This window comes from Schistosoma haematobium, chromosome 4, assembly GCF_000699445.3.
Source record: "Schistosoma haematobium chromosome 4, whole genome shotgun sequence".
In the NCBI taxonomy this organism is placed as follows: Eukaryota; Metazoa; Platyhelminthes; class Trematoda; order Strigeidida; family Schistosomatidae; genus Schistosoma; species Schistosoma haematobium.
The window spans coordinates 45,600,724-45,617,568 of record NC_067199.1 but is presented as its reverse complement, the minus strand read 5'-3'; the positions used below and the strand labels follow the sequence as shown (position 1 = coordinate 45,617,568).

Below are 16,845 nucleotides of genomic sequence, written 5' to 3'. Positions count from 1 at the left end.
TCAGATTCCATCCATCACTTTGTACTCTCTTTGTGCATTCTATTCTATCAAGTTTCAAATAAATTACACTTCCTGATGATATCCCATCTCATTGAAATCATTCTATGTACATTTCTACAGTAAATATCATTTACACGATCCATCTGTCAACATATTCTCATTTATTGTTCACCATTATGCATATTGACTGTGTGGATGAATTTAATTAATCAGCAGAATGTTTTCAGGATGGAGACAGAGAGGTAAATGGAGAGTGGGTGATAGGGTAGGGGGGAGATATGGAAGTAGGAGTTGAGGAAACTAATTGAATGTGTGTGTGTGTGTTCTATGAACAATCAAATTGTTCTATTGAACATATGGAGGGAAGTAATTGTGATCTTCTGTACTCTATGCATCACATTCAACTCATCAGACTTCACTTGATCACACGTACATGCAAATCAGTGTACACATTGCTCATTAAAGTCAATCCACTATATCCACCACCACCACCACAACCCCTCACACACACACGTACGAATATCAAGGAAATTGTGATCTCAAGATCACTGTGATGATCGACAGACAACTTGCTTATTTTAATTACAATATTATTGATTCGAAACCCCTCGAGGCCAAATCAGTAATTCACACGATGTACGAATAATGAGCAGAAATTGTGTAACAGATGGAACATTATTCCATTATCCAACATTTCTTCATTTGTTTCACGCATTCATGTCTGTTTGCTTTATTGAATTTCTTGTTTATACTGCTGTTATTATTATTATCACCATTATTATTATTAATATGACTATCATTATTACAATTATTCATGAATATGAGTGATGATATTGTTTTTCTTTACCTCTCACTCTCTCTCTCTCTCTCTCTTTCTCTCTCTCTCTCTCCAACTCCTACTTTGATCATTACTGGAAATTCCAACTAACCAGTAATCAGATCTGATCGTGTAAACTAAACCACTACACTACATTGTTCCATTTTATCAACATTTCATTCATTCATTCATTCATTCATTCATCCATCGATGTTTTTGAATATTACCGAATGAAATATATAAGAAGTGTTACTTTGAATGAAAGTTATGCATGACTTCTCATGGCCACATGGTTATATTGAAGAGATTGTCTACTTGCTTTCTTTCTTTCTTTTATTTGGATCTATTTCCCTCATATACACAAACATAAAGACATAGACATTCATTTCATTTTATGATTTTCAGATTCTTATGAATCGATTAAGTGTACACTGATTGTTATTTTCTACAAGCACTATTTTCGGTATTTCAATTAAGTAATGTGTATTTATATTAAATAATCATTATGCTTATTAGTTATCAGTGCTTCCTGGTTGCTAATCGATGTCTAACTTGGTAGGTTATTGGTATAATAGCAGCTTTCTATTCATTACTTACCGCTCATGGAGGAGCATTGGCCGCTCACTAGCATTCTCCATCCAACTCTGTTATGGGCAGTCCTTTCCAGTTCTTTCCAGTTGCTATTCATCTTTTTCATATCTGCTTCTATTTCCCGACGTGACGTATTCTTTGCACTTCCTCGTTTCTGCTTCCCTTCGGGATTCCAATTTAGCGCTTATGTCGTGATGCAGTTTGGTGATTTCCGTAGTATATGTCCTGTCCACTTACAACGTCTTTTCATACTTTCCTCTTCAACTGGAAGCGTGTTTATTCACTCCCACAATAGTCTGTTGCTGATGATTTCCAGTCAACAAACATTGAGTATCTTGCGTAGACAACTGTTTATAAATATATGTACCTTTTTGATGATGGTCATAGTAGTTTTCCATGTTTCACGCAATACAGTAGGACTGTCTTAATGTTCTTATTGAAGAATCTGACTTTGATATTGGTTGGCAGTTGTTTTTAGTTCCATATATTCTTCAATTGCAGAATTTATGATGAATGTTCAAATGGGCGCATAATAATCACTAATACATGTTTTGTATTTTAAAAAATGAATATTATCACTTCAATGAATCATTTCACCTCCTCAATATGGAGTACAAGGAAGTATTTTCTCATACGGTCACTCATATGAATTTTAAAGCCTTTTCTATACTATTTATTTTGTATACTGTCTACTGACTCCAACTTTTCTTATAATAGACTACATAATATACAATAGAATAAATTGATTGTTACAAATTCTGGTAATATAAGACACCCAGAGGATACTGATGATGACAACCATTGAGTTATAAATAAAAGTATTAACATAATCGTCATAGATCACCAGATATATTCAGCTACGTTATATAGTGTTTAAAGTTGTACCGTTATAATCACTAGATCACATAACGGACTCTAGCCAAAATGTTAGTCGCTTAAATATCACTCGATAATTTATCCACACACACCCCCATGTATATATGTATTCAAATCATATTACTAGTCCTTGCTTTGCCTTGTTACGCCCTTATGCAATTTGATTATAAATTTGCCTGTGTAATTGCTCTCATATACATATTCGCCTCTCTGCTTCAAATTCGCTTGATATGCTTATAGTTTTGTGACCAGCGTTGTTTTGGTGGAGTTTTGCTCTCTCAACTGTATGGTTTTGTCGTGGAGCTTTCATCGTTCTTCTGAACGACATCATCAATACAAACTGTTGTCCCCCGATAAGCATAATGAATGGTACCTTCTGAGATCCATTTATGGACCAGTACTATGTGTATATTTTTTATCATATAATTAAATAATTAAATATGGTTAAATAACTAAACTATTCATATTCGTGTTCCTCTTATTATGAGCTTTATTTTGATCTATCAGCTATTATTATACGATTTACCATTCTTGAATTATGCTATCGTAACAATGGTACGATGTGGTCCGTGTGGTTGGCACATAATCCAAGTATGTTTGAAATAAATGATTCGTATCACAGAGGCTGAGATTGGTGTTCTGGACTTAGCTGGCTGGGTTAGGCAGAAAGCAGGACCGATAAGCACTCTAGACTGCTCGCACGGGTTCTCGGAGTCATTGGTCCGATCGATAATTCACTGTTCTCTAATTGGTGGTATCGTTACATTATGCATTAACAGGGCATTCAGGCTAAAAGTTATAACACAAATTTCAGGTAGACTTTTACCTCAAAGAGCAAAACTCCATCGAAATTATCCACCTGAGTCATAAATCTTCTTCATCATCGGAAAATCTACGTTATCTTCTAATAAACTGTAGTTGCTACTTCTCATTACCTGCCTTCTGATTTCAAACATCATTGAGATTTATATTATAACAATTATCGAGGTGATCAATTAGCAAAGCAAGGCCACTACAATGTTTACAAGATAGTTTATAACAGAGCATGTTCATCTAATCATATACTTCTCATTGTTTTCTTTCAATGTGTTTTTTTTTTCAAATAATTTTACAATCTGTTTGTTTTACAATTTCTTTTATTCCCTCTCCCCCCCTCCCCCCTTTAGATTTAAATAATATTAACTGATGTTCAAATTGACATATTAAGGGAAAAGGTAATTACATTATAATATATGAATATCTTTTGTTTACCAATACTACTACTACTACTACTTATTTATTATGGAATTACTGATTCAGTCGTTCCTCCCCCCCTCCCACTATATCTATCTATCTATGTATGTATATATGTGAGATTTATTCTCACTTTTATATAAATTTTCTATCATTTATTTGCATTTACTACTTATATTCTGCCAAATAGGTTTCTTTCTTTTTTTTAATTAAATTGTAAGATCCAAGGTATATCTTTATGTGTAATCTGTATCTATTTAACAAGATAAATAAATAAATATATATATACCCCTTGTACGTCTGCTTATCCATTTGTTTTGTGCGTATGTATGTGACTCCCTCTCTCCCCCCCTCTCTCCTTATATATATATATATGTGTGTGTATGTGTCTGTTATGTTATATGAACAATTAAAATGAACAAAATACCAATGAACCCTTAACCACGTGGTAAATAATAAACACACACTAGCCAATCTATTCTAATCAGTTAAAGGGATATAAAAATGCCTGAACAGATGGATATATCTATCAAGAAAATAATATAAAAAAAAGAAGAAAAAAACTAATAAAATAATAAATTAAAAAAAAGAAAATAGTTTTATTTCTGAAAAAGAAAAAATAATAAAAGGGTGGTGTGGTCGAGGTGTGGGTGGGTGGGGGGAGAATGACACATAGTTTCTTTTCTTCTAATAAACTGAAACTCATAGGGTGGTGGGTTGTTACTTTTCTCCTTTTTTTTTTCTAAATGAATTAAATTAAATCATTCCTAAATTGTAATTCATTAGAAAAATCATATGTCATAGTAATTATTATTATTATTACTACCATTAATACTGTATAGATTTGCCAGCATTTCATTGACCATTAAGTATCCCTTCTTTCCTTCCTTCCTTCCTTTTATCGAATAAGTAAAGGAAGCAGTTATAAATCCAGTTTAATGTATCGTTTTGTTTTGCTTTTTGCTGTTTTTGATCTCTCTTCTCTTTTCTTTTCTTTTCTTTTCTTTCCTCTTTTCTTTTTTTCTCTATTCATTCTTATTTAAATGATATTTCGTAAAAATTCATTCATTTAGATATGACATATGTTCATCAATTATGGATGGCTTTTCTATTATTGTACTAATGAATATGAGAAATAATGTTGAAAGTGAGAATCTATCTCTCTATCTATCAAATAAAAGACTGTATTGTTTTAATTATTATTCAACCGAGAAAGATATTTCTTATTATCTCTTATTATATAATAATATATTATATATCTTACAATTATATGAACAGTTTGTGAATTTTTGCCTCAGTAATTCACTATACTACTTATAAATAGGATTATATATAAGATTGAACTTAATTTGTATTTATAATTAATCTAAAGATTGATTAGTATCAAAAGGGATTTTGTGAAGATTGCAGTAATTTCAGTAGTTAAAATTATGAGTCAATTGAAGCTAGACCACCATGGAAAACCTGGAAGCACTAGGTCTGTTATCAGATAGTAACTCACTGAAGACAATGGTGGATGTGTCGCACAATTTCGTGGATTAGTTGAAATCAGACATTAACACTGTTAGATGCTGGCCAGCTCAGTGGTCTAGTGGTTAAGCGCTCGTGCGTGAGACTGATAGGTCCTGGATTCACATCTCGCAAGGCGGGGTGGTGTATGCTCACTGATGAGGGGTCCCACAATAGTAAGAAACGACTGTCTAGTGTTTTCACGTTTTTCATGGTGGTCTAGCTTCAAATGACTCATGGTCTCAACCACTGAAATAAAAATATCCATTGGTTTAATTTAAGCTTTGACTTGTTATGCACTTTGAAAATTCAGTAAGATTAAGATATTCAGTAGAAATCTTCATAGCATGAAGCTTAACTGAAGTGATATTGAGTGATAAATACATCTCTTCAAAAATGCAGTAGCCTAGACGATTAGCCAGATCTACTCGTCCCAATACAGATCATGCTTAGGAAGATAAGAAGATTTAAATGGTAAATTAGTTTGATAAGCTGCAAGTTTAACAAGAGATAAGTATTAAAACTGATTCAAATATTAGTATATTTGGTATTTGATTGGTAGTGAGATCCAAGATGCGTAAATCTTTCTATTTGAAACTCATTAGTTGAATATATGTACATCATATTGTCAATGTCTACATTAAGAACCGAACTTGGCGCTTTTTTTCTTCAAACATTCAACCCCTCATTCACCGATTAACTAAGTTAAGATATCCATTAAGCTGTTTAACAGATATAAAGACATTGATTAGAGTTTGTGATTTCCCATTGTTGTCATTTGAAATCCTTTGCTAGTCACATATAAAATATCCTAAAATTTATGATATAACACTGTATTAATCCTCCAAAAATGTAAATATGAAAACAAAGATTGATCAATCACAGTTCTAGATATTAACAACAGGGAATTACAAACTTTTACAATTAGCGGAAATGTTATGTAGACTGAATTATCCCATTCTATTGAACAGATTACAGGACTATGATTCTGAAAAGAGACTGTTCATATTCTGCTTTCATCTAAGAAAGAAAGAAAATCAATAATATTTTGTGGAAAAATCCATTAGATTACCAAATATAAAAATCACAAATTTTGTCAATTTGAATGCAAATAGTGTAAGTGCATTGAAAAAAATTCTAATTTAATAGTTAAACAATGCATTGAAATCACTGAAACGTTTAAACACAAAGATGGATGTTGGCTAGCAATGGAATCCAGGACGCGTATTTCGTCCTATTCGGGACTCATCAGCCGTACGTGCCTGTACCCCACAGTTGATGTTCACTCTAGGACTCGAACCAGGACAAAACGCGCATCCTGGATCCTAATGCTAGCCACCATCAATCTTTGCTTAGAATACTTACTAACAATATCGAGGCAATCCGTACATGATGCACTTATACTAATATAAGACTGATCAATTGTAGTCCTAAGCATCAATGAGAAGATTCAAACAAACAATACAAGATGAAGTGAAACATTTTGTTTTTCACTGGACAACATTTTTGCATATAATTTTCTTTAACTGACACCATACTGGGTCGATATAAAAAAGATCTATTAACTAATCAAGAGATATCAGTAACTGCGTGTCAACTAACTGATATGATATGCCACGAAAGGTGATTCATTATTCTGACATAGGCTGACATAGAAATTCACTGAATAGTTTCATTAAATTATTATAAACTGATTAAAATTGTAACCAACTATTTCATTTCACTTACAACATTATTTCAAACTTGAAGTTTTATTAAGCAAAGACGATTGGTGGCTAACGGTGGAGTATAGGACTCACGTTTCGTTTGACTCGGGACTCGTCAGCTGGATGTACCTGCATCTCAGACTTGTTGATGTTCACTTTGAGACTCGAATACAGTGCCGTTCTCTTCAAACGCCATCGTGTTATATACTTAGCTACTAAGTCCTGATAGCGACACATTTGTACAATGGGGTGAAGTATAAATTCACTTGGTATTGTTTGTTTGAATATTTCCATTGATGTTTAGCACTTTAATTGATCAGACTCTTATTGGCATGTGTGCATACTGTATTTATCTGACGAGTCTCATATAGGAAAAAACGTGCATCCTAGATTCCACTCCTAGCCACTATCCATCTTTGTTTAGAATGTTTAAGATTTAAGGCTATATCGAGGCAATTCGCACAGGATCCACATGTGCCAACACGAGACTGATCAATTGCAGTCCTAAAATCACCAGCGGGGAGACTCAAGTAAACATCAATACCAAGTGAATTGAAGTTTTATTGTTTGTAAGTTACTTGATTACGCCTGTTACTCCCAATGGAGCATAGGCCGTCGACCAGCATTCTCCAACCCAATCTGTTCTGGGCCTTCCTTTCCAGTTCTATCCTATTTTTGTTCATTTTTCTCATGTCTGTCTCCATTTCTCGACGTAATGTGCTCTTTGGTTTTCCTCTTCTCCTTTGACTTTGAGGATTCCATGTGCGGGCTTGCCCTGTGACTCATTTGGGTGCTTTCCTCAATGTGTGTCCTATCCACTTCCAGCGATTCTTCCTGATTTCTTCCTCCTCTGGGATCTGCTTTGTTCTCTCTCACAGTACGTTGTTGCTAATAGTGTCTGGTCAACGGCTCCGAAGTATTTAGCATAGACAACTGTAAATAAACACTTGTATCTTGTGGATGATGGCTTTCGTATTTCTCCAAGTTTACGCCCCATACAGTAGAACTATCTTGACATTTGTATTGAAAATTCTGACCTTCATGTTAGTTGACAGACAATTGTTTTGAGTTCCAGTTGTTATTCTGGAACAAAATTATTGTTTGTAAATAATGTTTACTAACATAACCAGACTATAATTTCGATAGGGTATTCAACCATTTTCTTATTCTAAATAATTAGTATTTTATACATTGGATTTCACACTACTTTCAATATTTTCCATTCGGTTAGATTAAATAAATAAGCAAAATGGACTAGTATTCTGTTCATTGATTAGAATTATTCAACGAATAATGGATGCCTTTATATAGAAGTGAATTACATTTAAATAACGTCTCATAATGCCTTTGCTTAATGACTATTAAATTTAGTGATTCTAGATAAAACTTCTAAATGATTAGTATTAAGTAAATATTATTAGCAGAATGAGAATCTGTGGAGATTATAGTCATTTTAATAGTTGAATACATGAGTCAATATAAGATAGACTACTACTGAAGACTTGGAAGACCGTTTCGTTCCAGTATGAAACTCCTCAGTAGTGCGCATCCATAGGAAACCGTAACCAGTGGAGTCCAATCCATGCCAAGTGTGATAAAATTATCCACCTCATATAATGAATAAAGGGTTAAACAAGATCATGAACTGAATGAAGTTAGACATTAACGCCGTTGAATACCGACTTAGTGGTTTACAGGTTAAGAGTCTACACATGAGCCAAAGGTCCTGTGTTCGAGTCTCATGTGTGGGATCGTGGATGCTCACCACTGATGAGTCTCACATAGGGACGAAACGACCTTCCAGTACTTCCAGATTTTTGATGTTGGTCTAGCTTAGATCGACTCATGAATTCAATGATTAAAATATTTTTTTATTGACAAATATCACATATATATTCATTATACAACTGTCAACATTCATATTAACATTGAAGAAGGGTTATAATTGAATTTTACTCTTAAAAGTTACAGAAATGAAGTGAGTTTATTTATATTTTTATGTAAAAAGTAAACAGACTGTATATTATATAAATTATAGGATAGTAATCAGAAATCAAAAATACTGGACTACTTATAAGTAGTTCATAGATTTTTCTCCCTCTCTCTTCCACACACACGCACACACACTCGTTTTTTTCGATTATGAGGTGACTGTTGCATTATGAATCGAAAATTCTGTCATGTTATATAAAAGCCATATCCATCAGTTTATCACTTAACTCATATGACCTATCTAATAATATATTTACAGTTTTATATGGGCACTCCTTTTTATTGAGAAATAAATTTAAGTCTATATTTTACTTGACAACAAAATCCGAGTTAAAGCCTCGTCGCGGCGCTGCTGAATAGTAAGGGAAATCTTGCTAGCCAACTTAGACGGTCGATGGAGATCAGATTAATCACCTACTTTGTCGTATCCTTGATTAACCTGGAGCTCACTTAACCATACCGGGCCACTCGATATGTATGCTTATGTATAAAAATTTTAGAATTATTCAGGCCTATATAGTTCATGTATGTAGGTATATGCAGACGGGTATGTGCGTGGTATCGTAAAAATGAAAACGTTAGCTGAAATATTATCTTCCCTATGTGTAATAAAATCATCTGCCTAATCTATCAGGTCGAAGGCATAATAAAAAATATGGCAGCAAATACTAGGGAGAGTCGACCAGCAACCTCCCCTGAGAGAATGCTTATGCTTATGGGAGCGTCATGAAGTACTAGGTTGGTAGACATGAGCTAAATGGTATTTATTTAACGTGTAAAAGACAGTCTTTTGTAGCAAATACTCTTCTAAGGGAGTGGTGAACATCTGCCCTCCCTCGTTGGTGAATATACCTATATGTATTCTATGGGATGCATAGGATAAAACCTGTGTGTTACCGGTGTGCATGCAATGTATATTTACTCACAGGATAGATATACCTGTATGCATACCAAGGAATATTCGTACGAAATTCTGTGTTACCCAGTACGCATATAGAGTATAACTATCCCGGATAAGTAAATACTTCACAAAATCCTTAACTTTCTCTTTCTCCCCACAAAATCACATCCACACAGTGGGTTTGTGAGCCTTGAGAAACACGGGATCCATTCTACAAGAACCTACATAGGGTCCATAGGAGAAAGCTTTATCAACCAATCTGGCTTGAACACATACATTTCGTCCTTTTTACATTGCATATTTCCCTTTAAGGTTATATTTTTCTAAAATATGATAAAATGTCTATAAGCATTTATTGTCTTTTCAATAGTTGAGATCATGAGTTATCTGAAGCTAGACCACCATGGAAAACCTAGAAGCACTGGACGGCCCTTTCGTCCTATTGTGGGACTGTTGAGCAGTGGGTATCCACGATCCCGCCTCGCGAGATTCGAACCATTTTCTACCAAATAAAACGTTTATCAAGTTAGAATAGTTTGTTTAACTTATTAAGAAAATTTAAAATGGTGTATTATTTTAACATTATTGAAATTAAATCTTTCCAATTGCTAACCGGCCTAAGTTAGCCATTTATTGGAAAGCAGGAAGTGCTAAATAGCGGTTTAGTCCTAGTATGAGAACCTTCATATACAACCCTACCACAAAGAGTCGAACTCAGCATTTCTGGTTTCGTAAATTAGCACTTGAACTCCAGACCACTGACCTAGGATCTACTGGTGCACATACCTAACTCCAAACAGTTTACGACATTCTATGACAATTTTACATCGTCTTCAATGAACAACTCTCTCAGACCCAACGCTTTCAAATTCCACTGGTTACGACTTAAAAGATTATTTAGATCTTTATCATTCATACTTAACCTAGTATTACTTGTAACAAATCTTAATACTTAATATTCCCCTGATCATTTTTCTACTGTCTTACAATTGAAAATTAGTCACTGTTTGCATTGAGATGGTAGTACAAGAAATCTGTGCATGAAACCGTTTGGTAGTATCACTTCATATTGGATTTATCATCGTTTTGACAATCATTCGTAATCGATAGAAAGAACACAAGATTTATGGTGAATAAAAATGTATGTTTCTGATGAATTGTTCATTGAATATTTCATCTGAATATTCTTCACCTCTAATTATAACCAGAAACTTGTCCATGGTTTATACAAAATAATATCGTGATTCGAATTCTTTCATGAGTTATTAGTAACATCTATCAGTCACTACTCAACAACAGCCTACTGTGGGAGAGAATAAACAAGCTTCCAACTAAAGGGGAAACTAGGAAAAGACGTTAGAAGTGGATAGAACATACATTTCGGAAATTAAATTGAATCACGAGGCAACCGCTTACTTGGGATCCTGAAGGAAAATAGAAAAGATGAAGGCGAAAGAACATACTACGTCTGGAATTGTAAATAGGCATTGAAAAGAATGAATATCAACTGGAAAGAATTGTCCAGGACAGAGTATATGTATGAACTAATATATAAATGAGTGTATTTCCGACTAAACTTGTCGTGGTTGTTCGTATATATATATATATATATATATATATATATATATATATATATATATATATATATATATATATATATCCCTCTTCTGAACTTGAACTTCTCTCTCTAGTTAGCTAGGCTGGGACGCGTTGAAATCGATGACTTACCTTTCATTGTGTCATAGAGTTTTTATTCCATTCTCAAATTAGTTGAACTCATAATCTCTTCAAACATACAAATGAAAATGCGGATGAACAGCTTATGCTCTTCAACGAGAAGTAACTGACGAAAGTAAGTAGGTAATCTTATTTACTACCAATTATGCAACAACTCAATATCTCCGATCATATACCAATCAATTTAAAATTCATAATTGTATTATTTCATTTATTTTAAATGTATTAACAAAGTTTAAATAATAAATTCTTATAGTTTGAAACAGATCTTTCCCCTTCCCCTCCCCCATACCCTTCCCCTTCCCCCAGTTTATCAGTTTCAACCTTACCGGTTGATGAATTAATATTATATTATTTTATTTCTTTTTTTTTAACAAAAAGAAGCAAACGTAGAGACAAAATCTAATTGGAATAACTTGAAGCATAACAAAAAAGGAGGAAAAAATTGAGAGAAAAATCCATAAAAGAAAAATATGTTTTGTAAAAATAAAAAAATTTTGTTCATTTTTTCTTTTTTTTTTAAAAAAACTTTTCTCTTTAAAATAAATCGAAGGATCTACTGAATCTAATTTGGTTCTTCTAAGAAAATAATCGATTTTTTTTAAAAATTTTAATGTTCCTCAAATCATCAAGCTGTTTGTTGATAAGAGTACAAAACTGCCGAAGGGGGGGGGAAGGGAAGGAAGGTGGTAATCATGTATAACTTAATTTTCACTTGATTCTTATTTGTTCATAACCCAGGAAATATGAATCTAATCCTTATTGGTCATTGATCTAGTTGGTGTTGTTTGTAATGAATCGTTGTACTATATGGTTAATCCTTATTTTATATGTTAACCAATCATTGTAAGATGAACCCATTAGATTTGTGCTAAAATCTGTAATAAAATGAAAAATAGAAACAATAACAGAATAATGAATAAGTTTCAAATAAAAAAGATAAAAGAATCATAAACTACACATACAAAATGATTTATGATATTCTATTATTGAATCGATGCTGTAAACTCGAGAGGTGCCTAACTGATTCTACGATGACTGACTTCCACAATAGATTTCATGAGTCGATCAAAGCTAGATCAACATTGAAAACCTTGAAGTACTGGAAGGTCGTTTCGTCCCAATGTGAGACTCATCAATGGGGGAGAATCCACATTCCCACATGTGGGACTCGAACTCAGGACATTTGGTCTCACGTGCAGACTCAACCTGTAAACTACTAAGTTGGCATTCAATGGTGTTAATGTCTAATATTAATCAATCTATGATCTTGCTCAACTCTGGATCCATTACCTGGGGTGGATAATTGTGACCTCACTTGTCACGGCTTCTCACTGGAACTCCAAGAAATCCATCTTGAAGTTAGTAAATAGTGAGCACATCATTATTATCCATATGGAAACTAATAAATTCAGTTGTGAAAATACTACAATCTCCACATATCCGCATACTAATAATGACTGATTTATTAATGTTAACTAACTTTCGGTTTTAAACTATGATAAATTATCATTAGTGAGTGTTTGTAATATCCTATTGTCAATAATCATAATTGTTATTGAGCAATCACTGTTCTCATACATGGGTTGAATTGTAATCGTCAATAAGAACAAAAGAAAATTACAAATCATCATCAGATATTTACATATGCGTTGAATAACTCATTGAATTTCTGAAGCCATTAGTTTAGCGGATAATGTATTCACCGTTTGAAACTAAAGGTACTGCGTACATTCAACTGATAGATCACTAATAGGATGAATCGTACATCTTGTATTCGATGACTATGTACATATCAACCATATTAGAATATCATTGTTTTAACTAATGTCAATCAGAATTCAACAAACTTAATATGGGTTTAAATCACAGATGGTAATCGAATTTATCAACTTATTGTTAAGACAAGATGGACATAATCATAATAATAGTGCCCGCATTATCATCCGTCTGCTTTAAATTTTGTCTGTAAGTTACGTAATCCAAGTTTATTTTACCAGCTTATACGAGATAAGAGATTTTTACACCAGTATACAATGACTATTTTTCTTTTTGTTTAGATGGTGACATTTATATTATTGGAAATGAATGTCAGTTAAGTTGTTGAAGTCATTAATGATCTATTAAATCAATGATGGTCTAACTTAGATCGACTCGTGATTTCAACTGGGAAAATGCAACAATCTTCACAAATCCTCATGCTGATAATGCTAGTTAGACCATCATTGAAAACCTAAGCGATCATCTCAGCCTAGTATGCGACTCCTTGGCAGTGTGCATCCATGACCTCATATCCGGGAACTAAATCCAGAACCTTAAGCTTTGTGTACAAATGCTTAAAATTAAGACCAATGAACTTGTTTAACCACTTCATAATATTTTATAGTAATCTTCCATTGTCTTTTATAAGTACCTGCTTCATATTATATTTGATTGAACTTTACTAATCACAGCTTAGAAATTTTCCCTGGTGGTTCGAAAACCATGGTAATTCTATAATCTCTACAATAATTTATGTCATAACCATTCCTGTCTAAAATTACTAATTATTTTCATTGATATATTTTCACATCAGACTGTTCATTTACCACATTAATTATCATAGGTGGTCGACACGTGACCAACATGTGAACAATAATCCAATGTTCCACTTTGAGACATTTCAATGGAGGGGGGTAGAATCAAAAATAGGTGTAAAATCTATTAGATTCGAATTAGGGGATAAACTTATTTCATAAAATAAAAAGAAAAACTCGGAAAACTCAAGTCTTTGTACTTGTTCCCTCCCTCTCTCTTGTCAAGGTGATAAAGGGAACTATGTATATAAAATTCGAAAAAAAAGATAACACCCCCCTAATTTGTAACTAAGTGGAATTTAATGAGTGATATGTAAGGGTAAACAATAGATTAACTTACCTTTTATTTAACTCAATAATTAAATAAATAGACTTTATATTCATGTTCCATTTAGTTTATGCATATAATTATCATCATTTAATAACCATTGAAGATGAGAAACATTATTGCATAAATTTAAAGTCGATTGATTTTTAGATGATAAATTAGATGAATTAATCACTGATGAATTTGATAATGATGAAATCGGGGTTGTTGGCATATATCCAACATTATACCATGTTGATAATGAATAATGATTATTGATTTTTGATAATAATTCAACTTGAGATTTAGAACTATCATAACCGGAATCATTTGAGAATTCAGTGAATGATGAAGTAGAATTAGATAATAGATGTTTTCCAGTTCTATCGTCCTGTCTAATAGGATTTAGCATATTGTATGGAGTTGAGTCAATTATTGGTGTCGATGTTATTTCCTTAATATCATTGTGATTATTATTATTATTATTAATAACATTATTAGTATTACTATTAGTATTAATGTTTTGGTCCCAATGAGTCGGAAATATCGGTGACAGGTATAATTGATTTACTGATCTTCTTTCTTGAATAGATATGTCTCCGTATGGTGGCATAACCTTCTCGAAAGATGAACAGGAGGTCCCTGATCTTGCTTCGTTGCGATTGATTTCAAATAGTCCAGCTGATTTGGGTAGTGATGATGATATAAATAAGTTGGTTTGTTTGATCTTATTATTTGTACATGTTATACTTTTACCAGTATAATCTGTTGACTGATTCATTTGTGATGAAGATATTGACTGGTTAATCAAATTAGAACATGAATTTTCCTGCCCATGTAATACTTTATCCAAATGTTCAATATACCATATTGCTTTTTTCAAAGTTGATATTTTACTTAATTGTTCACCTGAACGACATGGAACTACAGCTCGAAGACGATCAAATCCCATATTCAATAATTTTACACGATTTCTTTCTCTTTCATTACGTCGAGTTATATTCATTGAATCTATATTCCCATAAGATGATGATGATGCCGAACATGTTTTCAATCTTTTATTAAGAGATCTATCAAATTTAATAGGACATTCAATTTCTGATCCTGTATAGGTATTCGACAAATTTGCTAAAGGTTTACGTAACTTTTGATTATTCAGTTTATTTACTGATTTATTCCAATTTTGTAAATTGTTATTCTCATTCGATTGTAATTGAGCACATTTTTTATGATAAGTTCTTTTCATAGTTCCAATTTGTTGTTGACTTTCAGACATTAGAATAACTTTCGTTTTATTCAATTGTATAAAACAAAATATAACATGGACAGTAATCACAATCAATATCAGCTGGGAATTATATTGAAATACAATCGCGTCAAAAGCAAGCTCAGAGACCTGATCACTTTTGAGTAAGTTTCCCTATTTATACTATATTTTAGCCAATCTATCCACCCCCTTCACTCCCTTAAACGGCCACATTTTTTTTCTTATAATCTTTGGAGAATATAATATACAATAATAATAAAAAGACGCGTGTCAATGCTTTCATAGACAAAATCTTGCAATTTCATTGGTTACTCAAAGTCATATAGATAACACGTGGTAGATCACTCGTGCGCTTATATTAACCAATCAGCATACGTTAAATTATTAACCAATCAGATTGCAATATACGAAATGATCGGTAAAATATTTTCACTGATTGTAATCATGAGTCAATTGAAGTTAGACCACCATGGAAAACCTGGAAACACTGGACGGCCGTTTCGTCCCCGTATAAGACTCTTCATCAGTACGCATCCACGATAATATATTAGATAATTCACTTATGGTGGTCTAGCTTCAATTGACTCATGATTTCAATCTGTGAAATTTCTAAAATCTCCACAAAACTCCTTCTGATAATAATCATCTGCTCACTATTGACTGACTTCAAGAGATACTCCTGGAGTTCTAGTGAGAAGCCGTGACCAGTGGAGTTCAACCAGGTCTGTTGTGAGATATCAGCTCACTGAAGACAATGGTGTACGGTGGCGCAAATTCGTGGATTGGTTGAAGTTAGATGTAACACCATTGGGTGCCGGCTCAGTGGTCTAGAAGTTAAGTGCCTGGGGCGATACTGATAGGTCCTGGGTTCGAGTCTCGCGGGGTGCGGGCCCGTGGGTGCGCACTGCTGAGGTGTCCCACACTAGGACGAAACGGCCATCCAGTGCTTCCAGGTTTTCCGTGGTGGTCTAGCTTTAATTGACTCATGATTTCAATCAGTGAAAATATTTCCATTGAAGGTTTTTCACTTAATAGAACTATGAATGAAAAGATTAAAATTACACCTTAATGCTTTTGTATAGGCTTCATGCAATTAAGTTGATATGCTGTGAAGTAAGAAATAAGGATTAGACTTAAACATCAGTGTCCGTTTTTTTATTTTTATATAATAATAATCATTCTGTACGTTGTTATTTCTCTTCGGAAACTGAAATCCATGGTTCCATCTGTATGCCAAACACTAGATATTCTTCACAAAAAGGAGTTTCCTAATAGCTTTAATTACTATAAGAGGTTTTTGGTGGGACTGTTGAATTTCATAGTTTACTTAATT

The 16,845-nt window shown here is 33.2% G+C and overlaps 1 protein-coding gene across 1 annotated transcript; it reads right to left on the bottom strand.

Moving 5' to 3' along the window:
* Window positions 1-14,318: 14,318 nt before the first annotated feature.
* ASCL2 (achaete-scute complex 2) lies at window positions 14,319-15,521 on the bottom strand (the record flags this gene model as incomplete). The annotated part of the gene is made up of 1 exon (XM_012947183.2): window positions 14,319-15,521. The coding sequence occupies one exon, from the start codon at window positions 15,519-15,521 to the stop codon at window positions 14,319-14,321; it is 1,203 nt and encodes a 400-aa protein (XP_012802637.2).
* Window positions 15,522-16,845: the final 1,324 nt, after the last annotated feature.